This window comes from Buteo buteo, chromosome 15, assembly GCF_964188355.1.
Source record: "Buteo buteo chromosome 15, bButBut1.hap1.1, whole genome shotgun sequence".
Lineage (NCBI taxonomy): Eukaryota > Metazoa > Chordata > Aves > Accipitriformes > Accipitridae > Buteo > Buteo buteo.
This window is the reverse complement of record NC_134185.1, coordinates 25,137,665-25,151,978: the sequence shown is the minus strand read 5'-3', so window position 1 is coordinate 25,151,978 and position 14,314 is coordinate 25,137,665. Positions and strand designations below refer to the sequence as shown.

At 39.6% G+C, this 14,314-nt stretch overlaps 1 protein-coding gene across 1 annotated transcript; it reads left to right on the top strand.

Annotated features, from left to right (window-relative positions):
- Positions 1–541: 541 nt before the first annotated feature.
- RPF2 (ribosome production factor 2 homolog) lies at positions 542–13,966 on the top strand. Its single transcript, XM_075046803.1, has 10 exons — positions 542–696; positions 1,601–1,733; positions 2,570–2,607; positions 3,329–3,368; positions 6,069–6,150; positions 6,243–6,319; positions 7,520–7,619; positions 12,028–12,130; positions 13,114–13,258; positions 13,569–13,966. Exons 1-10 carry the CDS (start codon positions 674–676, stop codon positions 13,749–13,751), a joined length of 924 nt encoding a protein of 307 aa, XP_074902904.1. The 5' UTR covers positions 542–673; the 3' UTR covers positions 13,752–13,966.
- Positions 13,967–14,314: the final 348 nt, after the last annotated feature.

The following is a 14,314-nucleotide window of genomic DNA, read 5'->3' as shown; positions in this document are numbered from 1 at the left end:
CTGAGGAGGAAATGCGAATTTGAACAACTCTGACCAACTGACTGAAGGCCTGCAGGCTTTGAAATGACCAGAAACTTCTTAGATGAAGGATAGATACCAGATTAGAAGTGACGCTACCCCATCAGGGATTTTAGGCAGAAATAAATCCTGGGCGTTTGGCTTCTATTATGTATAAGGTAATGTTCCCTGCTCGTAATAGTTGCATCAGTCGTCCCGAGTAAGTAAATTCGGGGGAAAATTTGGCTGAAAAGGGCCTGTTTTAGCTGTACCTCTCCCACGCTAAGGGGCGAGAGGAGGGTAAGCGTGACACGGGGACGCAAAGCGGATCAGGCGCTGCTGCAATTACCTGCAGTCGCGTGACCGCATCGTTAGTCGTGCCTTCCTTAACGGGCGCCCGAAGCAGGCGCGGGGGCGCGGCCAGGCGCAGGGCGTGTCCCTCCGCGCCAGGAGTGGCGTCACACGCCGGCGGAGCGCGCAGCGCGGGGGAGGGGACACGTCCTCGAGGGGCGGGGCACGCCCCGGCGAGGGGAGGGCGGGGCTTGCCCCGCGCATGCTCACTGCCGGAAGCCGAGCGCTTTCTGGCGCCCGCCTCGCCCTTCCCGCGGCGGACGTGAGGTACCGGCTGACGTTGCCTGAGGGCGGCGGGGCGGGCACGCGAGGCGGCTGAGGAGAGATGGACGCGCTGGACCGGGTGGTGTGAGTGTGGCGGGGGGGGGGGGGAACTGCGCGGCTTCCCCGGTCTCTGGGAAGCCTGAGGGGACCCTGCGGGGAGCCGGGAGCGGCTGTGGGGCCTGGGGGGGGGGGGGGAGGCCAGCAGAGAGAAAAGGGCTGTGGAGAAGGCGCTGGAGGGAGGGTGGGAGGGAAACCGGGCGCTGCCGTCTCTTTCTTGGTGGCCGGGCAGCCCTTAGGCGGCTGGTAACTTAAAGGATCCGCGGGGACCAGCTGGGGTTGGTTTTATGCGTTTCTGTCTGTAGTTGGAAGTACCCGTGTGGGGTACTTTTGTGACGTTCTAAAATAAATATAATGCTTTGCGGAGAAGGTACTAAAAGCCTTACATTCATCTAGTGGAGAAATGTAGTTCTGAAGCAACGTAGTTACTAATTTATATAAGGTCTGCGCCCCTGCTAAGGCCGGTGTGTTTCACCTAAATAATGCTCTACGGTTCCTGCCAACGGATGGGCCGTACTTGAGCTTTTCTTTTGGATGCCATTGATGGTCTTTGAGGAACTTCTCGTATGGGAGTCTCTGACCTGGGGAGGGAGCTGGTGTGAGGGGAAGCTTTCAGCCTGTCAGTAGTCTGTAGGAATTCTGGTGTAGCTTAAGCTCTAAATCGGCAGAAACCGAAAAGCCCAAGACTGTAAAATCACCTTTGCTAGCTTGGGTGGGGGGACAGAGAGGAAGAGGAGTGGTAGTAAAACACATTCATCTGAGACTGGACTTTTAGCATTGATTGTAATTCTGCAGGTTGGGATTAGTTTGAGTTGCTGAAACAAGTTACTTGAACACAGCTGGTTCCAATTCTTGTTTTGTTTTACTGTTTTCTGTGGTCTCTGGTATTGTTACTAATATTAAGTTTTTAACTGTTAATTTATTGTTACAGAAAGCCTAAAACGAAGAGAGCAAAAAGATTTCTTGAGAAGAGAGAGCCCAAACTTAAAGAAAATACAAAAAATGCTATGCTCATAAAAGGAGGAAATGCAAACTTAACAGTGACTGAAGTGCTTAAAGACATTGTAAGTTGTTGGATATAGTATGTAATCTTTAATTATATAACCTTTTGTGCTACACCAAGAGTATCTTCCTTTCTCTTTTCCTTATAATTTGCACATTCTCTGCTGTGAGATCAATATTTTAATACTCTCCCCATTCCCCAAATCTCAGATTGACCAGTACTCCAAAGATGTCGTTACCTACCCCTCGACAGAGATTATTTTCTTCTAATTTCTTCTTTGCCAGAACTTTTGAGCTTATTCTCTGTTATTATTTTTTCCACGATTGTCCAGTATATAACGTGAAGTGCTGCAAGTCTATTTGAATACAAGGGGATTAGGTACAGAATTGGGACTGGATCACTAGGCTGAAGTCATATCCCAGAATCCTGTAAACTGATATGGAGCTTTCAACCTCTCCTAAAACTTAAACTTACCAATCCTGTCTCCTAACTCTATACTGGAAAATATTATAGCTGTTCCTACACTCTTTTCTCTCCTTCCTTTGTCATTTTCTTACCATCTTATGCTGATGATAATCAGGTGGTTGTTCATTCCCTGTTTTTCCTCATGCCCCTAGAAGCAGAGAGATTCCATTACATGGCTTTGATTTCAGCTGTCAGTTATTTTTTCTTAGTTTCTAGAAACAAGTCCTTCTGTAATTAATCGGGAACCAAGATTGCCACCAACTTGAAGGATATTATTCTGAGCAGGCCTTTTGAGGTGCCTTCTTCTAGAGTCATTTGCACAAACAATTACTCTAATTGCTGTGATCATGTGAGTTGTAGGGTTTTAGAAAAAGCAGTGCTGTGCACTTAAATGTATTAGAGATAACACCGGTTTAACTTTTTCTTTTGCAGTATGCTGTGAAGAAGCCTTTTGCTGTACTGTATAAAAAGTAAGTGGTCTCACTTTGACATCTTTTGAGTCTTCTGACAGGACAGCTTTTGGTAATTTCAAATCATGAATAGAGATGCTGGTTAGTGGGAGCTTGAACAATGGAAAGGGTTGCAAAAGGTGACTGAGATTCATCACAAATTTGAGTAGACTGGAAACAAGCTACGCACGATCGGTGTTGGTGCTGAGCACAGTTCTGTGCCCAGTGTTATAGAGCAGGATTCAGCTCACTTGAACAGTCGGCTTCTCTGACTGATCTGTGCAAACAGCTAGTGAGGTTCTGTGTCAGATGGGTAGGCTGGAGTTCTTATATCTGAAGTCTTACAAGTTTGAGTTACAGATTATAATGATAGATATGTCTTGCTCAAAATGGGAACGCAGTATCTGTACAGATGTAGTGCAGAGACATTAATTGTAATAGCTAAATTTAATGTTGGATGAACAAGCAAAGGCAGTTGTTCATGAAGTGTTGATCTGGTGGTGGTCTGGAAGTCCGCCCCAGGAGACAGGAAACGTGGAGTAAAGCACTTAAAACGGCAATGGCAGCACTAAGGAACTTCTGGCAGTATTAATATGGCTTATGGTTTGAACTAGAACTGAACCTCTATGGCTGTAGTTTCCATCAGAATGCAGAATTTTAATGTTATCAGAGAACCAATTAGAAGTGCTTATCTGGGCCTGTTCTCTTTTTTTTTTTAATTTTTTTTTTTTCCTCCTCTCAGGAAAAATATTACTAGGCCTTTTGAGGATCAAACATCATTGGTAAGTATAAACTATGTCTCTTGTGACATTTTACAGCCATAAAGTCATGAAAAGCTTTATTGGTGGATGATCTGCTGAATTCTTAGGTTAAAATAGTTAAATGGAGGGGTCATAGCTTTCTGTGACTTCCTTGTGTTTGAATAGATGAAGAAAAGCCCAGCAGAGTACCGCATGCATCAGCTGTACAAGTGTGAGACGGTCGCCAAGAGTTCTGCTCAGACAAGAACTGTCAGAAGAATGCACAATTTCAGTTAGAGATGGGTATTTGGCTTGCAAAGAGATTGCAAAAGTGGGTCTCCAGAGGCTTGGAGGGTATTTTGGAAGGGGGTGTGTGTTTGGAAATACACTTGCTGATATGCCCCTATCTGGATTTGGTGTTGATTTAGTGCTTTAAGGTCAAGATAATTTATGAGCAAGAAGGCAAAAAAAATAGGCTTATCCTAAGATTCTCTCTCACATGTTTGCACTTCAATTGAAGCACTACTTTAACTGTTGAAATATATCTGTTTTAAAAGCAGTATACGTATTTCCTTCAACAAAATGAGAGAAAGGAGATAGTGATGCACAGCTGTGGTTTTACAATACAGATAAAAATGAATTATCCCAAAATAAGTTGTTTGGTTCCCAGTGATCGTGATTTGGTAATGTTTGCTCTGTGCTGCTGCTGACACACAGGGAAATAAGGGTCAAATTTCCAATGTGTGAGGCAGTTGTTGAAATAACTCACTGAAAATACACGTTGAAGTAGGGAATTTGGGGGTATTGTATTAAGTAAATCTGTGTGTGAATTTAAAAAAAACAACTCATGTATACACACCAGGCACAAATGCACTTTCTTGTCTGAAAGGGATTGTGAAAATAGAGGGGAAATGTATCTAAGGAATTAGCTGTAAATAAAAAGGGAGGAGAGAGATAGCTAAATATCCTTAATGATCATTAAGGATCTTTTATAAAAAAGTGAAGGTAGCCAATAGTGAGTGCTAGAGGAGTTGCTGACGTTGTATTGGACAGCTGAGTTAAAGCATTTTTAATGTGTGATGCTGAGGTGTTGTAGTGTGTGCTTCTGTTCTGTTCTTGGCATGAAGCACAGTAGTGCCGCCATCCCTAAAATATTGTGAGTGGAATGGAAAACTTACTGTAGGCAGCAAGGAAAGATTTGTGACATTATTTGCTGAAACTAAACCTCTTAAAATCCCATAGCTGGATGACTTGGTTTCACAGTCATACAGGAACTAGCTGATCATCAGCTGACCATTGGTTTAAATTTCTGATAATTTCTGGGAAAACATGGTAGCCGAAATCATTCTGGTATTTTTAAAAGGGGGTCCTTCAGGGAACTTTAATTCTTGTAACCTCAAAACAGTGGGCTTGGGTCATTGAGAACAGTGTCAACAAATAACCAGGCTCTAGAAAGGTATGGAAAGTCAGATCAAGTTAGGTTTGGTTTTTGGTTTGGTTTGTTTTTTTTTAACTTGCTTACAAGCGTTTTTTAAAAATGGCAGTTTTTCAATGTTTGTGATGTTGCAATATACACAGGACACATTTGAGGCATTTGAGTTTGTTGCATCTTTTTAATAAAATATCATACAGCTGTTAGAGAATTTACATATATCAACACGCAGTGATTAACAGAGCTGTATGAGCAAGTGTTTCAAGGGGATGGTTCTGTTGATCTGTCTACAGTCAGTATTTTTCAGGGACCTGGTGGCAGAGCTCAGTGCTGAGCTGTGTGATTTCTACGTGCTTAGGATTGCTCCTGGGGATGTCTCTTCTGACCTCGCAGAAGGGCAGAGCTGCAATGTCCTCTCTGAGCTGCTGCTGTTGCCAGGGTGGAAGGAGATGCAGTGGCTTTTTCTGCTTCACAGCTGCTAAGTGCAGGCACAGAAACTCTGGTACTTCTGGGATGTACTGGATAAATAGCATGTGTGTTTATCTAAGAACTATGGTTGATACACAGAATGAGGGGCTGCCTTGAGAAGCAGCAGTGCATAAAAAGGCTTTGTAGTTGGACATTCTCAGAAAGAATTGCTGTAATGTTGGCTCTGGATATAATACCATAATAGGTTCTCTGTCTACTCCACCCAGAGGAAAGATATTCTCTGTGAAAGTCACCACTGGCTTGGTTTTAAGTAACATCTTAGTCTTAAATAATAAATTGACATGAAGTTGTTCTGTAGCAGGACTCTGGTGCCCAAGTGTGAGAACGTTAGTTATTTGCAGATGTTCCTAGGCTTGCTGTTGAAGGAATTAACTGGTTGTTCAGAAGCTATTAGGCAAAGCTAATATGCTGCATAAAGCTTAGCTGGGTAACTAAAATGAGGCATTACAGCTGCAGCCAACTTGCAAATACTTACCCTTCAGGCAAGGAGAAGTGGTTGAAGGTATCTTATTTAAAAACAAATAATGAGGAATTATGGAAAAGGGCATTACAGATAAAATGGCAAGAAAAAACTGCCTGGCTTGATCTTTAAGACTGCGATGGGAAATTAAGAGAGAAATGAATTATTATTTGAACCTTGAATCCAGCTGTCCATTTTAGCTTGTGTGGACCTGGACACGCTCAAAACTCTTCTGGTAAGTGCAGTTGCTCTTCTCATTAAGTAGCTCCTAAATTCACGTGTTTGTGACATATACCTTCACCAAATACTTTAAACACTACAAACTGCAGCTCATGAGTTTTGTTCTTTTCCTCAAATGTAGGAATTTTTTTCCAAGAAATCAGATTGTTCTTTGTTTCTGTTTGGCTCTCATAACAAGAAGCGACCTAACAACCTGATAATAGGTAAGATGTCTCACTTGGGTTTTTATTTGGATGAAAGGTCTAGTTTTCAATGAATATTTAAACAGTTGAGATTTCCTTTTTTACTTTCACAGGTCGCATGTTTGACTATCATGTCCTAGACATGATTGAGTTAGGCATTGAGAAGTTTGTATCCCTAAAAGATGTCAAGGTAAGGACTCACAAATTCAGTATTCCAGTGACATCTACTGGTGGATTTTTTTGGTGCATTGGCTTTTTCTGTGCTTTGAAGTAAGGACAGGGGTTGTTTAAAAAAGCCTTTCATGCAGTATATGAGGATTCCTAATTTGTGTACCCTAGAATGTTATTTTTATGCTCTGCTTTTTATTTTATTTTGGTTGTTTTGAGCAAGCTTGCAACTTTCTTTGCAAATTCTTTTTTTAGACTTGGTTTATTCCTAATATTTTCCTTTTAAATTAGAGTTTCATTTACAAAATGCCTTAGGTTCTGCTCATGGTAGGTTCCTATATAAACTGGTGTAGGCTTTGAAAACTGAAATCCCACTTCTCAAATTGTAACCAAAGGCGGTCACTCTGCTGACTGAGATGATTCTGAAACTTTCTTTTGCTTTCAGTAGCGCACAAATGCCAGTTTTCAGGGAACTATGCTTAATTCAGACAGGGAGCTAACATCTTGATTATTTTAACCCAGAGAAAAGTCAGCTTTTATGGCTATGTTAGGCTCATTTTAGCAAGACTAAAACATATTTCGTGTATGTGTACTTTTCTATCAAGCAGTTCATACACTGCAAAAATAAGGAATTTTTCTGGTCCTTATTCTCATCACAGTATATAAATTGGCAGGACAGTCTAGAGGGATAGTGAAGAAATGACAGTTTATAAAGGTGAATCTTCCCCTTGAAGTCAGATTGTAGTGTGTATCTTCATAACATTGTTTATAGCAGGGAAGTTATAGTTAAGTAAATGTATTTGTTGGCCAGAATTAAAATTAGGTGAGTGACTAAACTATTCCTTTAGTCTTTTTCATGTACTTTGCAGTGTCAGAAGTACAATAGACTTGTTTGCCTCTAACTTTAGTTTTCTTGTTAGTAGTTGCAGTCAAATTTGCTTGTTCTCACTGGAAGGTGTTATCTTATACATTTTATAGTAAAGAATCTCTCTTTATTAATCCAGCACAAAGAATAATACGATTCACCCTTTTAAAAACAAAGTCCTTCCATACACATACAGTGCTGTTCAATGAAAAAAAAAGATGTCTATTCTGTCCATATTGATCACAAGTCACAATAATTTTTCATTCAGTGTTGAATGGCTAACCACCTATTAAGTCAATAATATGTTCCCTAACACCATCTGAATTTTTGTTCTGTTTTAAAATTCTTACTCTGCAGAACAGTAAATGTCCTGAAGGAACAAAACCGATGTTGATATTTGCTGGTGACATGTTTGATGTAAATGAGGAATACAGAAGACTGAAGAGCCTTCTTATTGGTCAGTATTTTGATTATTTCAGCAGTAGGATTGCATAAATCTGTACTAATATGATTCCTTGGGAAATGCTGGTTTGTCAATAAATGTTTGCTTATGTTCAGCACAGGAGAACAAGTACATGCACTTGTGAGTTTCATGTCGCATGAAATTAAAGTTAACTAATGATCATGAATGTTAGGGGGGAAAAAAGACTAATCTAAAAGACTCTGAAGTTGAAACTTTGTGTTCACTAAAATTCATGACTTTGTAGGAAAATTAAAAGTCTTTATCTTGTAATTGTACTGGATCATCACTTTTCTAACCAAATATTTTTGAAGTATCTAATCTGAAATCAGTGGATTAATTCAGAAAGTGGGATATTTTTGCTTACAAAAAACTCAAATCAGTATAACTGAGCTTGTGTTTTTATAATGAAAGCATTTTCTGTTGCAACTTGACCAATTTTGACAAAAGTGCCATTGATTAGAGTACTTGAAAAGAACCTGTGCAGTAAAAATCAGTTGTAGATAATAGCTGTGTCATAACTTCAAGGCAGGCTTGGAGCTTAGTAAACAAACTGGTGTAAAGTTTTTTACTATCTCAAGGTTGGAGGCTCTGGAAGAAAAAGCACATTGTGGTCTTTTTCTGAGAAACTACAAAAAATTACACTTTTCTTAGGGTAGCTTTTGGTGACATAGAAGTCATATGGTACTGTATCTCTTGGCATGTAAAAAATGCATCTTGCTTGGTAGAACTAGATCTAGTAGGTAGGGTGGTTTGTTTTTTCTTTTTAATAGGCTTCCTAAAAGTAGATTTTTATTTTTTTTAAACCTCTCGTGAAATACTGAAACTGGCCCAATAAGAACAGTATTGTTCTTTCAGTTCTGTTCTTGGGTTGTACCAATTCATAACTTTACAGCTTTGCAAGATCTCCCTGTCATGTAAAATAAGTATTGGTTGGGCTCTTTTTCTCTAGGCAAACAGATAAATGAATGCTCTTTAGAAAGAGACTTTAAAAATGAGATTTGTTCCTCCCCTTAGTATTATAATTCCTTAAAGCAAGATGTTGCATCTGGAATGAGCCTGAAAAGGGAGCAGGAGAGGAGAAAATTTGTATCCTCTCAGTACAGCTGACTGGTTCTTGGGGATAGGTGAAAGGCTAGTAACTGTACTTATAAACCTTTGAACGTGGGTGAATATTGAATACGAAGATAAGTGAGTTTTAATACTGCGTGTTTGTGTTGCTCTAAATGAATATTTACACTGTGGGAAGCAGGTGCATTACTTTCTGAAGTGTATCTTGTTCAGGCCAATCACGGTGTTGGTGATTGGCATCCAGATGTGCTCATGCACCCCATGATCAAACAGCTCGATACCTTAAATGGAAGACATGCATCGTTGGGTAGTTGCCAAATAACTAACTGATCTTTCCTATTTCTTTTGATGTTCATCTGTCCTTTCTCCTCTCCTATTTATTTGCCTTTAATGACTCTGTAGTCAAATGTACTCAAATCGACACCCAATCTTCTTGAATGTACTCCAAGTACTCCAGGTCTTGATGTTCTGCTGACTTCTATGAAATACCTAGATGCAAAACAACTTACAAAGGGAAAGGTTAAGAAGTGTAAAGGCTTGAAGGTATCACTAACCAATTAAAATTGTTTGGGTAATAATTTGACATGCTTCAAAACTGCCCTTAACTGATAGGGAAGAATTGATTCTTTCCTGCAAAAGATGGTGCTTTTAAGTTGCCAGTCTATTGCTAAGAAAGACAGAAAAATGTCTTTATAACAACAGCAGCAAATATTTTGTTACTGTAGCAATATTGCTGGGATCCCAGAAGGAATATTAGATAGTTAACAGCTTCTTGTTGCCAGAGCAATGTGATGCCAGTGATGCTGGTGAACAACCAAGCTTTCATTGGCTTTTGTGGTATCAAAAGGGTTTGTGCATATTTGGAATATCATCTTACAGCAGTTTCTTTGTAAAATTAAATGCAAGGGTGAATTATTGTCTTCATGGTAACCAAACCCTATAGTCCGCTTAAATTGTGAAGTGGAAGAAGTTATTTAGGAGCAATAAATAGCAGCTGCATTTTTCTTCAGGGACCTGAAAGACAAAGACATCCCATTCTTTCTCTTTTGGTTTTTGTTGCCTACTGATGTGGTAGCGTAGGAATTCATTTATGATGTAAGTCCTTGGAATGCAGTTCATGAAATTCTAATAACTTTTTATACTTGTATTTATAAAATGTTTCATTTCATACAACACTGCCAGCTTGCTAGTTCTGTTATTGCATACCCATTTCATCCTAAAAATGGCTAGGTGCTACGTGACTTGCTTATACACTTTCCAAAATGCTCGTTTCCAGGAGATCTCTACAATTTCAGATTGACCATTGGCTTGTTCTTCACACAGCCTTCCTCGCACAGACTTTTTTTGAGTGCCTCAAAAGATTTGTGGGTTCCTTTTGGCCAAGAAAGGGGATGGCTGGGAAATGGCTGGGATGGAGTTTGAACTCGGCTAATGCTAACCATAGCTACATAGGTTACAGTGTTACCAGCTTTTGGATATGAATTGATACAAAAAGAAGTGTATAGACTGGTGTTCCAAAATAATTTAGGAATTTAATCTGGAAATGGAAAGATCCTGTGAAGCTCTCTGCAGGAAAAAGTAAATTAGAAGTGCTGGAAACAAGTTGAGGACAAGGGGGAGAAAGAAGTAGGAACGGAAAGAAAGGAGAAAGCAAGTCTCTAGTCCAACCAAAGCAAGAGTTGTAAATTAAGAGTACATTAAAAAAACTTCAGCTCTCTGGGTACACTGAAGTGTACAGTTTCTGCAGCTGTTCAGCATTGCCAGGAAACAGAAATTCTTGACCACCTGCATTTGTTGGAAGAGATAATGCTGTGGGTAGAAGGATGTATGATGCCACAGGAAAATACGAAAGGGAGATGTTGCCAATAAAACCACTGTAAATGTAAGCTTGTGTACCCACAGAGAACTAGTTGAAGGGAAAATATATGCCAGAAGCGAACAAAGTACTTTATTTACAACTCTTCCTCTAACTACAAGCTCAACCCACAAGAGGAGAGAGAGTATTTAATTGACCAAGGACATTTCCTGGCTAGACTCCAGCTGATACCTGCCAGCAAGACTTTGTTTTGGATGTCACTCCAGTGCTGATACTCTTGAAAAGGGTAGTGGAGGAAAAGTCAACTAGCCAAGGGATCTGAAAACGGGACAGAACGGAAAAGACTGATGTGTTTTGCATGTTAGCAGTTCTGCTGTGTTTCAGCATTGCCCTGTCATGTTTATTAGCACACCTTGTTCCCTAAGTCAAGGTCACATTCCTTCTCCACCCTCTGCATATGTTGGACAGATTGCTGTGCTTATTGCAAGCTCTCTGATTGCACAGTATTTTTGATAACCTGACAAAAGAACCTCACTAGAGATGGCTCATTTTGTATTTAATCTGTATTTCAGTGTTCTCTTTGCAAACTAAGCAAGTATTTCAAGTGTCTTATTTTTATAGATATATGTTGCTTATTGGATAGAGAAAACATTAATTGTAATGATGAATACTGCTTTACATGGAGCACAGAAGTGCTTTGTTGTGGGGGAGGTTTGAAAGAAACGATACATCTAAACTAAAATTTTCCCAGAGTCAGAGAAAGAAAATGTAGGTAAGAGTAGACAAGATACAGTTTTGATCTGTTTTGTACTGGGTTTGATCCTTCTTTGTACTCTTCCAAATCTGGCTCTGATTAAGAATGTTAAGTATGAGTTTTTTGAATGATGTCTTTAAACAGATACCTGAGCTAATGGTTTCTCTGTATTGATCTCTGTTTAGCTGAGCAGAACTGGCCTAAACACAAAATAAGATACATTTCATTTTTCTGACTTTAGAGCTGAATATTTAGAAGAATAGAAAATGCAATTATCCCAATTAGCTTAATAAAGCTAAGTTACGGCTCTGAAAGTATATTTGCTCTTCTCCATGCACTTATTTTTAGGTAGCATGTATATTGCTACCAAATTATCTCTGGGAAGTCACTGTGTTCCTGTCAGGATTTCCATACACATTTGGTATCACCAGTGCAGGAGCGAACACATGCAACGTTAAGTTTCTATCCCATGTTTTGGCAAGGCTGCAGTTTTAAGTCGCAGCTATTTTGTGAGATTCCTATTAAACATACAGATTCAGCTTTTCTAGAGCCATCCCATGTATAGCCTTGCTTAGTTGGATGCAGTAAAGATACTTATATAGGTAAGGAGCTTACATCAGTGATGTGATGTGTGTCCATTATGAAATAAACCAATTTGTTACAGTCATCTGTAAGCAATTTGTTACAGTCATCTGTATGTTACAGTCATGCAGTTTCTTGTTGCCAAGAAACCTGGCATTCATTCCTTTAAAATATTCTTTCAGATTTCTTCAGAGGTCCTAGCGTGCCCAATATTCGTCTGGCTGGTTTAGAGTACGTTCTGCATTTCACAGCTGTAGATGGGAAAATTTACATGCGAAGCTATAAGTGAGTATGTGTTTTATCTATTTGTTTGCTTTTTGGTACACTTGTCAACTTTTCCCCAAATTTAGCCTGTAGTTGTGTAATTGAACTGGCTTGAGCAATAGTTTGCTGCATTTAAAACATGTACTGTGTAGAGGTGTTTCAGCATAACACAGAGTAACTTGTGCAGCAGAAGGAAAACACATAAGCCCTCAACCTGCTGCTTCCTTCCTTGTTGAGCTCCCCCTTCCAGTGAGGGGGATTGCTCGTTCATATGGCTGGATTAGTAAGGTGGCGTGAATTAACTGGGTGAATTCAGAGTACTGTCTTAGACTTCATAGACTTAGTCTGTTCTCAGGCTGACTTCTGGGACTCTCCTCACTGAGGGGCTTGTCAGAGAACGACAGGTGGTAGGCTGCAGCCAGCGATGCACACAGAGAACCAGGAAAAGGCAGGGCAAGACAATCTTTCTTGCTGTGTTGGTGTTTACCCTCACAGTTCATGGCCTTGCCTTAGGAGGTTGTGAGCGTTCACAGCTTGTGTTCCATGTGATTTTGATTTCCCTTATAACAAAATCACTTTTATCAGTCTCATTCTTCAAAACAAATAAACAAAAAGCTTTCTCCGTTGGCACTCAGGTTATTTTGCTGTAAACAATAGTAAATATTTTTTGTGTCTGTTAATACCCAGGGCACTATTTTGAATTTGAGGAGTGATAGGGCTTTTGGGGTACTGGGACTGAGTTTTAACAGTAATACTGGTCTCAAAAAAAAAAAAAAAAAAAGTTACATTAGCCAGGTTACATTTTGGATATGTTCAAATTGTGATGGGACAGATTTAATATATTATAAATTGTTATTGACAGGCATCTTCCTCAATAATAGAGTTAGCAGTAGCAATTGTTTTCAATAGCCTTCCGAACTACAGGATTGAACCTGCCTTTTAGGAAGACAGATAAACCTTTATCACAGAGGACAATGTTGATTTTGGTTGTTTTGCCCTTCCAGGGTGCTTCTGAAGAAATCTGGCTGTAAAATACCAAGAATTGAACTGGAAGAGATGGGACCTTCATTAGATCTGGTTATGAGGAGGACACATTTAGCTTCGGATGACCTTTATAAGCTGTCTTTAAAACAACCAAAAGCCCTGAAGGTATGTACCTTGGAAAGTATGTTACTTCCAGATCTATCTGTGAATCAGAGCAAAAGCTGAAGTATTAATTATTGTATATCTGACCAAAGCTTACTGTTATTTAGGCCAAATGAGATTTCTGGGGTCACAGCACTCTTGCAGTGATGAGCTGGCATACAAACTCTCCCCTGGAAGCATATAGAACATACAGAACAAAGCTTAATCTCTAAGCTCCAGACAATGTATGCAGCCTTGCTTTTAGGCACTTGATTCTCACCAGAGCTCTTGGCACTCTCTACTCAGAAACACTAATGTTGTTCTTCCCTTACAGCCTAAGAAGAAAAAGAATATCTCCCATGATGTGTTCGGTACAACTTATGGTCGAATCCACATGCAGAAGCAAGATCTTAGTAAACTGCAGACACGGAAAATGAAAGGGTTAAAAAAGAGGCCAGCAGAGAAGTCAACTGAAGATGGTGGGGTTAGTCCCAAAAAGTCAAAATCAGCTTCATAGTCTGTAACAGCTTTGAAAACTTTTTGTACCTTCACATTTAGTATATATATATTGTAATATAAATGTGTCGGACATAAAAGACTCAGCTGCTGTTAGCTTTAGTTTTATATAAAACAAAATCTTTTTAATTGTTTGTCATTTTAAAGGGAACGTGGGAGTCTTGAGCTTTAATATGGAACTTGGTAATTTAAAATAAAAAAAATTGATATAACTTTCTTAGTTTTCCAAGGCTGAGTATTTATTCTCTTGGTGTTAGCAAACATGTGCTAGTCAAGCAGGTGACTCATTTCCCGAACAGTTTTATGGCTATTATGTTGGGAGCCCTTGATCAATCAACTTGTCTTATAAATTCTGCACAGGACCAGAGTAGCGTGAATGCATAATATACACAACAGAACTTCTCTGTTCATTTATTGTTTATTTCATTTAGGTTTTGCACAACTGCAATACTCAAACTATAAACCATTTTCTAAAGTCTGAACTCACAATATGTGTCTGATGCCAGACTATGTTTTTGACTATTGCACCAAGCCGTACTTTACACTTGCAAAATCGGGAGTGAT

Excerpts from the sequence above, each read along its gene's own strand:
- RPF2 (XM_075046803.1), top strand. The coding sequence starts at position 674 with ATGGACGCGCTGGACCGGGTGGT. Across the intron at positions 2,608-3,328 it reads TTTGCTGTACTGTATAAAAA|GAAAAATATTACTAGGCCTT; the intron begins GTAAGTGGTCTC and ends TCCTCCTCTCAG. Across the intron at positions 13,259-13,568 it reads AACAACCAAAAGCCCTGAAG|CCTAAGAAGAAAAAGAATAT; the intron begins GTATGTACCTTG and ends CTTCCCTTACAG.